Below are 11,448 nucleotides of genomic sequence, written 5' to 3'. Positions count from 1 at the left end.
ATCTACAAAATTCTCTCCACAATACAGCGCTTGTTCTCACGAGATAAATGTCTATGTATTTAATTTATACGTAACCTTAGACATTGTATATTTTTGTTTTATTGGAACGAAGGTCTTTTACGCGGCTACAGTAGACTGAACCGACAGAAATCGTCACTCTGGTCCACGCGACCTCTCCCTGTCTTTTACTTTTTTTATTTCTATTATAAACGGTTTTATATATCACTATTTTAAATACTTTCTTGTTATTTAAATTCACGTGCGATTTTTACAACAATTTTTTTTTTCATTTAATTATTATCAAACATTGTAAATTCATAAAATAATAAAACTGAAGCAATTTAATTTCAACCTGGATTCCCAGGTTTATTTTTAAAGGTAGAGTCATATCTAATGGCATTCGTAAGGTACAGCAATGGTAACATACATGTAATTTAAGTTCCATAGATGTGCAAATACAGTCCAATTTCATTAGTTTGCATATCATGTTTCGATACACACGATACGATTAATATAAATTTTATTATTATGTATATATTTATTGATGAATAAAATTAACTTTGTAGACAAATGCCGCGTGTATGCTTTTCATTATAGATGTAGAAATCGTTTAATTTGCATGAATAGGTATTATACATTATTTATATATTAGTGCGGATTCTTCTTTGACTTTGGATGGTAGAGCGATGATCGGTATATTGTTAAATATTTTTCGTAATTCAGTCTTAAGAAATTTAGATTTTTTTCCGTCAGTGTGGTTATTTTCGAATCGTTACCGAGGCTAACGCAAAAAATATATATTCTTGGTAATACTTTAAACTTTAGAGTATTCGTCCGATCAAGGTAACGAATTAGAACTAAACCTAGTTATCAATATTGCTCAATTAATATTTCGCTAGTCATCAATATTTATTAATTTTAATAAAATGACAAAATAGTCCAACCCATTAGTGTATTATGTGATGTGCTTGGAACGTCGACATCCATGTAAATGAGCTGCTCGCGTAGTGGCTGCGTCGACTTGCAACACTGATAGGAAAGATCCGAATGGAGCTTATCATCCCACAAACACAAGAAGTCGTCACGTATTTATACATGAGGATTAAAGGTCGCGAGCTCGCGCCGGTAGGACGGCCGCAGCACAGAGTGTAACAATTTTATCACTATCACACAGTATTTGTTATAAGATGTTTACCCGACTACTTCGGACAGGTTTCTGACGCCATAGAGATAATGAATTAGCAGAGTATCGGTAGTCCTGTTACAATTCGCTCGGCGCGCGTACGCTCTCGCGGCGTACCAGTTACAAGGGGTCACTCATTCAAGAAATATTTCGCGTTATTTCGAACATCAGGGTAGTGTAAAGTCGTTCGCGTGAGAGTGCAGAATGGAGGAGATCGAGACTGTTCCTCTGAGCGTGTCGGCTGGCGGCGGCGGTTTCTCGTCGTGGCTGCAGCGCCGCCTGCCCGCGCTGCGCTGGGCGCGCGCGTACGACCGCACGAGCGCGGCGGCGGACGCGGTGGCCGGCGTCACGCTGGGCCTCACGCTCGTGCCGCAGAGCATCGCCTACGCCTCGCTGGCAAATTTGCCCGTGCAATACGGCCTGTATTCTGCATTTGTAGGTGAGTAGCTGCGTGATAGAATGTCATGAAAAATGCTAAGGATTATATTGAAATGCAAGATTTAAGCATACGTGTAAATGATACGCTGTTGCTTTAACAGCCCTTATATAATTAGACATGAAAAATATAGCTGTCTGTATAAAACATTTTAACATGACGATTCTAACGACAATTTAATTTGAATAAAGGATATTATGATTTTAATTTTTGAGTCTGATATCTCTTTTTTTACATATTGCAATATTGTCTGAACATAACTTAAGCGTTTATTGATATTTATGAAATAAGTTTATTTGTTATCAGTAATCAAGCATTATTTGATCAAGAGACATACTACTTGATTAAAGATGGCATATCATGAAACCACCTTTAAATGTTATAATGTTATCGTAATGATTGGTGTAATAATGTCAATAGATATATTTTATATATATATATATAGATAGATAAATAAATAATAAGACGTTTGAAAAGTTTTTTATAACAAAATTACGAAAAGTCCCAATCTATGTAACATACTATTGGACTTATACTCACATGAAACATGGAAAATTAAGATGCTAAATAAAATCATATTAATGTTAATGAATTCAATGTTTCGCATGACATTTATGTTAGGAATATATCATAGTAAAAAATAGTAAAATTGTCTATGTCTAAATAATAATATATATATATATATATATAAATCTAAAAATTAATTAACTTTGATTAGTATATTTGACAGTACGCCGGAACTAAACTTTAGAGTATAATAAGTACTTAGTTTAAAATATTGATTTACTGATTAAAAAACGTCTTGACCAAGAAAACACAGTTCCATCATGTAAAAAGTATTTATTATATCGATGTTCGTTTAATTAACACATAATTAGGTATCACCAAATTTACGGGTTTCGCTGGTTAGCTTACCCAAGTCGTATTATAGTATTTTTTTCCGACTAGATGAGCGTAAAGCTGTTGAAATGGCACAATATTATACAGCAATTGGCTTACAAGCCTGCTTAGTATTTTTAGCGTAACAAGTATTTCTAGATAGAACTGTTGTATATATTTTTTTTGCAAATTGAGCGAAATACTGTTTAAGAAGACTTTCAGAAGTATGTTTACTGTATTCAAGGAATTATCCGTATTGCAGTTTTTACAGATGGGATACGATAGGGATGGGATTTATTCAAAAAAAAAAATGACACAAATCTAGATTCTATACATCAGTGTGATGATCATATTTTACATTACATTCAGTTAATTAAAGTCCCACATCGCTGTGAGTTATAGTTTAAAGTAAGCAGGTAAGATTAGTAAAAATAAAAAAGGGTTACTAAATTATTTGTCTATATCCGTCTCCAGCCGGCACTTCAGGTTCGATAATATCTTCGCCAATGTTACGGCAAAGATATTAAACAAGATTTTTTGATGGCAGGTGATGGTAGATTCCAATGGAAGGTTCAATTTGCTGCGGTTCAACCCAATATATAGATATTAATATTAATTATTTATCAATGGAGGTACGGCTGCTGTGATTTATTTATTCTCAGTATACCGCTACTACGTAAGGATATATAAGTACAATTGTACATACATACATGCATGAATCAAAGTCAGATACGTGCGGTCTCTCTGGGAGCTCACTACAAACTTAAGTAATGATTTTTCTGACCCTTTTGTCTATGTCTTTCACGATGTCAATAATCGCACACATTGTAAGAAGGTTGTAAGGCTCAAAATAAACTTAAAAAATAGTTTTCTACAAAAGTCTGGGCACTGGATCTCTGCCTGTTCGACTTAAGTCATTTTAGATGGATTATGAACACGAGTGTCAGATGAGCAAATGAGCAAATCATATAGAAATTTTCTCATAGGCATAGCATTTAAAACGGCCGTTTTTGCACAAATACTACCTATTATAAGTATCCTTTTGTTTTGATTTATTAAATTTACTTTTATTCGTTGTAAAGTACGGTAGCATTTTATATATATCTATTTATAGATCTAGGATAATACCTAATTGATTGAAATATTACTAGCAATGTATATATCTATGTATATAGTATGAAATGTTCATAAGTCTTAAAATAAATATTAATAATTTTAAGAAAGAATAGTTGTAATATAAATGACTACCTAAATCTATAAAATACTTATGTACCTATATCAGTAAAGTACAAACACAAACACCAAAGGCTAGGCCTTTGATGTTTGTGAGTTTAAAAATGTAAAGAACTAAGGTATAATAAGGTAAATATTAGGTTCTCAAAATGCAATATGGTTAAAATCATAAATAGCAAATGTTAACTTTTTCTGTTTGAATTAAATTCAATGGATTCTACTGTTCGACAGTAAAATCAGTCGTATTTACTTACTACTTAGTCTATATATATTAAGTTTTATTTTACGATCACCGAAGTAGCGTAGCGTAGATTTTGTGCCAATAATATGCAAAATGTATGCGATACACCGGCGCGATGGTGACAGGGATTAGAAACATACCATTCCCAAGAGTACTCAGTTGAATGCATGTTTGTGTGTATGAATACGCTGATGTGTATATTTTTATAGATGCCATTCAATTTCGGATAATTAAAAAATAATATTAGTAGAACAATTCAAACATGCATTCATTTCATTCCACTGCATGCCAATAGTTAAAGTAATTGTCAATAGTTTCGTAGTCGTTTCCGCATTCAAATCTGTGTATTCGGAACAACTACAAGTAGGGTACCTACTACAACTACAAGGTAGGTAGGTTTTAGGTACATTACAAAATAATTATACAAAGCTTTGGGTTCATTTAGTTGGAGGTGAAAATTGTTGCTATAAGTATGTATTTATTGCCAGTGGCATTAATACAAAGCTCGTATTTAAAATAAATAGTAAAAGTAAATAGTTATTTCAAATATATGGAAGTTATATAAAAAAAATAACGATATTATAAGTGCTTTTTTTTCCAGTCGTGTAAAAAGGATTATGATCATTGCAGGTACGATGCTATATGTGTTGCTGGGTACTGTGAAGGAAGTGTCAATAGGGCCCACGAGCCTCATGGCATTGCTCACGTTGCAGGCATGCCGTGACCTCCCTATCGATTTTGTCGTGCTTCTTACCTTCCTCTCCGGCTGCATCGTACTTCTTATGGGCCTTCTGCGATTAGGTAAATGATACATACATTCTTAGATATATATATTTTACAAATAAAAATGAAACTGTAACCCACTTGACTTTTGGCTTCCAATGAACTACCACGAGGTCTTAAGTAGCAATTAGTTTCATCTATACTGTATCTTATTATTTACAAAAGGAAAAGTGAACACTCAATTTTGTAATGTCGGTTCTCTTGAGGATTGTGGTGTTACCATAGTTAGCATTGTAATTACTTTAGTAACTTATAAAATGAAGCGCGTATGGAGCAAAAGCTTGCCTTTAACTGTGCAGTCACGTGCAGTATGCAGCTGGCTAGTCTGAGTAATTGCAGACACAAGGATCATATGGCCTAGACCTCGCATACTTGACAGCGTATTTATGGTATAAAAGGTAGTTTATATTCAGAATTTCAGAACCCATTTCTTCGTGATTTCCAAAAAAAAAATATTTTGTTGTTTCATCTTATTTAAAGCTGCGAGGTATAACTACAACCGCGAATATATTATCTTTTATAGCAGACAGTTACCAAATAAATGATAAGCTATCTTCGTATGACAAAATATTTCCTAAATATTTGCGAAACTTAATATTTGACTTCTTAATTAAAAATGACAGCGACCTCGCTGCAATAAACATGACATGACATATTTACATTTATTTTTATTGCAATATTGTTATACATATATACTATATACATAATAATATGTATATAATATCCACCTTGTGACTTCGCTTTCGTGTGAAGTCGTTATCATTGATCCACACGTTACTGAACTGGCTGACACTTGATGCGCAGATTTTCTGGTTGATCTGATCTCACCGTCGGTGACGAGCGGTTTTACGTCTGCTACGGCCATAATCATCGTGGTTGCACAACTCAAGGGGCTACTGGGCCTAAGTTTCGTGGCAGAATCTCCGGCGGAGAACCTGTGGCAAATCGCTATGCGCTGGCGCGACGTGCGTGCGGCCGACTGCGCACTCGCTTTTGTGTGCTGCACCACGCTGCTGCTGCTTAGGGTTGGCGTTTAAATTTATTTTGAAGTTTAGATTTTGACAACTAATTCCCTTAGCTTGTAAATGAATAAAAGGTATATAAAATACCTAACAACTTCTTCAAAAGAGAATTTTTTGATATTGTTTTTTTGTAATTTCAGAAATTAAAGGATGTTCCATTAAGTCCAAAACGGTTCAAATTGAAAAAAACACTGTGGTTTATTTCTATCGGTCGCAATGCGCTGGTTGTTTTCACTGCTTCCGCCTTCGCTTTTTACACTTACGACGCCAAGATGCCACTATTTAAACTATCAGGTAAAACTTAATACCTATACAATTTTCACTATCATATTAAATTGATAAAGATGTCACTATATTTCTGTTTGTCTTTCGAATTATCATAAAACCGGTAAGTTCGGATTAAATCAAATTTTGTTATAATAAGTTTCTAAACAGACATAGTTTTATATGAAGCTTATCTGATTTATGTTTTTTAAGATACGGCTCAATGTGTCTTTTAGCGGTGGAGATAAAATAGTTAGATCGGTGTCTTTACTGATTATTTATCTTTAAATCTTTAAAAATGCAACAATTACTTTCGGAAACCTATGAGTATATAAACAAATAATATTATGGATTGGCTGTATATTGTATGGATAATCGATCGGCTGGCACGTCCTAGTTTTAGGTCTTATTGAAGTGATAATTTCTTATGGGAGGGCAAACCGCTTTGTTACGTAACGCGTTACGGCGTCAGCCTGTCTGGCTTCCCTTTCTCTTACGCATACGACAGCGTTATACAGGCAATAATGATACTAATAATGTACATATTCAAGAATTGTAACATAAAATAAAAATATAATCAATAAAATATGTTATTAATACATAGGTATATGTACATAAAATTTAATTATTAACCTAAGCCTTTTCTCAAGTTAAAAAAGTTCAATATTAAATAGTTCAACTTAGAGTAGTTTAAGTTCTCACTTCTGCCGGGAGTTCTAAGACGCACATTTAGTATTTTTATTGTTCTCAAGTTTTCGTCTTGAATATAATACGTCCATTGATCTAATAAAAGTCTAATACGATGGCCAAAAATAGCACGTTCCTGTATGATAATGATTATATTTTATATATTATAATACCTTGAAAATCCTTTTTTTAATTATGGCAATTTAAAAACGATTTTTCGTATAGTATTTAAAAAAATACTTTATCAAGTGTCCTATAAATGTATGTGGATCTTTGGCAGGTAAAGTGGAGCCCGGTCTGCCAAAGTTTGGTTTGCCGCCTTTTAGCGCAGTAGTCGGCAACCGCACTCTCGGATTCCTGGAAATGACGACGCAGCTCGGCTCGAGTTTATTGCTGTTACCTTTCGTCATGGTGCTCGCAAACATCGCCATCGCCAAGGCCTTCAGTGAGTGGATTCACATAGAGCAAAGCATACTGATAACGCTCATAACGTTCATTACGCTCGAATAGTAGACAGTCATACTTGGTAGTAGGACTTTCTGCAAGCTCATCTGGGTAGGTACCGTCCACTCATCACAAATCCTACTTTATACTTACTTATTGGTGTTTAAAAAAAGGTGTGTGAGCCAGCCTAGATACAGGTACATGGGACATAACATATTAGTTCCCAAGGTAGGTGGCGCGTTGGTGATGTAAGAAAGTCAGCTGGCCCAATTGCCAGTGCGCCTAGTTATATAATAAAAAAAAATACCGTGAAAAGTCGTATCGCTTGGCACAGACACGGGCGGTCGCGTGGATGCGGCGCAGGAGATGTTGACGCTGGGCGTGTGCAACTGTGTGGGTGCGCTGGTGCGTGCGATGCCCACGTGCGGTGCCTTCACACGCTCCGCCGTGTCGCACTCGTCTGGCGTGCGCACACCGGCGGCCGGACTCTACTCGGGTACGGGGATGTAAATGAATTAAATGAACACATAAATGAATAAACATACGCGTCATTGAACTCCTTGCGACGTCTACAAAAAGTATTACCAATTCCTACCAAAACTATGTTAGCAAACTCCCTTCTACTATCTATTCTCGATTACGCGGACGCAAGCTATCTTAATCTAACCGAAGACCAGCTTAATAAACTTGAGCGATTACTAAATCTAGCTATTCGGTTTATTTTCGGTCTCCGAAAGTATGACCATGTTTCAGAGTTTCGTTCAAAGCTCAAGTGGCTCCCTATACGCCGTCGCCGAAACTTGCATACTCTCTCTCTTCTGTACTGTGTGTTGTTTAATCCGACCGCTCCTTGTTATTTGAAGGAGAAATTCGAATTTCTTGGAGATCAGTCAAGTATTAGATCATCACGAAGCCTCATCCTAAAACTGCCTACCTATAGCAGTAAATATTATAAGCAGTCCTTCACTGTGCAGGCAATAACACTTTGGAACAACTTACCGCTAAGCATAAGACAATCTAAATCGTTACAAATATTTAAAAAATCTCTGAAGAAATTCTATTTGGACACTAATAATGATGACATTTGAGATACAGTTATTTAATATCCTATTATACTTTCTATTATATTTATTAATAATATTATACTTATTTTTTTTTTTATTACATATACTATATAGATATATGTATGTATATATGATTTATTTATAAATATCTATAATCTGCTTTATATTCTATTTATTAGTATTTTTTGTATTTATGTATTTGCTATATTTATTGAGTTGTATTCGTTATTATTTCATAATGTAAGTTTTTACTGCACCACCATATTGCCGTCTTCCATACACATTATCCTTCTAACCCAAAGGTTGTCTGGAAGAAATGGCTTATAAGCCATAAGACCGCCTTTTGCTTGGCCAATTTTCTTTTAAAGAAAACATATTTTGTATCTTTTTGTATATTTGGTGTGCAATAAAGAGTTAAATAAATAAATAAATAAAATAATAAATACTGAGCCGATAAGCATCAGATCATTTTCGCAAATCGATTTAAACATATACGATGTTTGTTGCCACATCCCTTTGCATAACGGTTATATCGAACGATCACAATCATAACATTAAGAAACCACCATCTTGTTTCAGGTATAATAACATTACTGGCTCTCAACTACCTTACTAAATACTTCTTCTTCATACCGAAGGCTTGTTTATCGTCCGTTCTCATCTGCGCCGTTATATTCATGGTAAGTTCTGTTATTTACATAAGGAATAAAATAATATTTCATTCAGGTTTATTTTACGAACCTACTTAAAAGTTGGAGTAAATACATACACAAAAATATTCTAAACATGGTGAACAGGCGTAAGTTTTAATAAATAAACCTATTTAAAAACTGTTCATTATAGATTGCCACGTCTCACGAAGAATTTTCGACGGTCAGGCGAATAATAACTTGATATGTGTATCTACATAACTACCTACACTGTACGTAACAGTAATGCAATAGGTCCGCTGTCTATAATTATTGTGAGGGTAACGTGGAAATCCTCAGGTGGACGTGGGTACAGCGCGGCGATTGTGGCGCGAGCGGCGCCGCGAAGCGTTGGTAGCGGCGCTCACGTGCAGCGTCGGAGTGTGCGCCGGCGTGGAGGCCGCTGTGCTGTGTGGCGCGCTTGCCTCGCTGGCAGCACTACTGGCTGACCTATTGCGTCGACCCACGCTTCTGATGGCCATCGACAAGGTGAATAGAGTGATAGATTAAGGATAAGTTCTTAGTGACAACGGAAAAAGTTAATACTTTAAAGATTAATCGAGAACTGTCTGAAGAAAATAAAGAAGAATTAAATATGGATAGTAGAATAGATTTGTTACTTACTCGTTACAAGGCAGAAAATATATGGGTGGCATTTGGTTCGACAATTCGTAAAATAATTCCAACACTCGGTTATGCTAGTGTAATATAATATATCATATTTGTAATTCGAATATAATAAATGAAATGAAATATCGTCCGGACCGGACCGACCGGTTCGTGTATACACTATATTAGTGTAACATGCACTCTAAGACTAAAAATATTTAAAGCTACTAAAATAAAAAAATTAGCAACGGTAACCACGAAATAATGAGTCCTACCCATTTAAATTACATTTCACAGACTGTCGGTGGAAGTGTACTGCTGGTGCGGCCGCGGCGTGCGCTCGTCTACATCAACGCAGAGAGATTCGCGGCGCGTGTGCACAGGGCTATCGATGAAACAGACTCGCAACGCGAGCTGTTCGTCGACTGCTCCGCACTCACACTGCTCGACTACACCGCTGTGCAGGTACCCTACGACCACCTGCGATATTTCCATAGAACTCACGATGTTCACGCGTTCAAGGGAAGATGTTCTTGACTTCTCTCGAACGAACTCTCGCTTTTCGGTGATAGAAGCGATAACCGATAAGCCGATAACCTCATTTCCAGGTGCTCGGGCGGCTGATAAAGGAGTTAGAGGGTGAGGGTCGGCAGGTTGTGTTTTTCCGTGCGAACGAAGAGGCGGCGCGCTGGTTGCGACGCGTGCCGGGCCTGCGTGCAGACACGCTGCGCGAGCGCACGCTGCGGGACGCGCTGCGGCACGGCGCCGAGCCCGCCACGGCCGATGGGGACGCCGCCGCGCTTCTGCTCAAAGATGAACCATCGCACGAAGACGTCTGATGCGGCCTCAGTCTATGAGGATATCGATCAAGATCTACTGACAAACTCGTTATTAATGTACTTTAGATGTGGGATAGTATTCAACCAGTGCGATATATGATCTACCTTACTCCTGTGTACATAAATGTAGACGAATCTCCCTTTCGATGTTGCTCGTTTTCCCTTCTTATAAATGACCAAGCCAAAGAATAATTATTTACTTTTATCTGGCTACTACGATAAAATAAAGATTTAATCTTTGTAATCCTTTGATGATGTGTAATTATGTTCTGCACACTAGTTGTAAAATACTCTCAATGTTTATAATTATTATTTTTATTGTTAAAATATTGTTTTAAATAGGCACCCAATTTACTTCGATTTAAGATTTTACTTTGCTAAGTAACTAATAAAATAAAAAATCTTATCCTAAGAATATCTTATTTTACCCTTTTCTTAATATGCCTATGGTAAAGACGGTAATGATTACACATCTGCGATTTGCCGACGACATTATCATCATGGCGCAGACTCGGTAGGATTTGGTTAAATAACCTGAGTGATTCTTTAAGACAAGTGGGATTCGGAATAAACATTGAAAAGACCAAAATTATGATCAACCAACATGTATCCCGAGACCAGTAGTCGTTAATGGCTTTCCACTCGAAGTTCTGCAGGAATATCTGCCTGGGCCAAGTTATACAACTGTCATATTTTTGAATCGACGATCCCATAATCGGTAATACAGGTCTTTAATTAGTTCGTCCTACCTGTACGAATACGATGCCGATACGTTGAGAAATTTAAGGTCGTTCAGCAAGCAATGGGACGCATCGTGTGTTGAGGTTTCTCTGGCAGATATAATCCGAAATGAGGACATTCGCCAGAGAACTTAAGTCACAAACAACGCGCGTAGAATTTTCTCGCTGGAGTGGAAGTTGGCTGGTCAGGTCTCCAGGCGCCTTGATTGCCGATGGAGATTGCAGCAGTAGACTGCAAAAAGGTGAAAAAAAAATAAAAATATATATATATATATAATTCAGTCGACCTAACCCTAACCCGAACTCTACCGTAAACTTAGATGATTTCTAGATTT

At 36.4% G+C, this 11,448-nt stretch overlaps 1 protein-coding gene across 1 annotated transcript; it reads left to right on the top strand.

Moving 5' to 3' along the window:
• Positions 1-1,358: 1,358 nt before the first annotated feature.
• On the top strand, positions 1,359-10,711 carry LOC113394874 (sodium-independent sulfate anion transporter-like). Its single transcript, XM_026632324.2, has 10 exons — positions 1,359-1,622; positions 4,603-4,773; positions 5,560-5,780; positions 5,918-6,071; positions 7,009-7,173; positions 7,507-7,668; positions 8,816-8,916; positions 9,226-9,414; positions 9,832-9,999; positions 10,143-10,711. The coding sequence occupies exons 1-10, from the start codon at positions 1,388-1,390 to the stop codon at positions 10,371-10,373; spliced, it is 1,797 nt and encodes a 598-aa protein (XP_026488109.2). The 5' UTR covers positions 1,359-1,387; the 3' UTR covers positions 10,374-10,711.
• Positions 10,712-11,448: the final 737 nt, after the last annotated feature.

This window comes from Vanessa tameamea, chromosome 9, assembly GCF_037043105.1.
Source record: "Vanessa tameamea isolate UH-Manoa-2023 chromosome 9, ilVanTame1 primary haplotype, whole genome shotgun sequence".
NCBI lineage: Eukaryota > Metazoa > Arthropoda > Insecta > Lepidoptera > Nymphalidae > Vanessa > Vanessa tameamea.
Note: the sequence above shows the minus strand (reverse complement) of the source record. Positions and strands in the feature narration are given on the sequence as shown.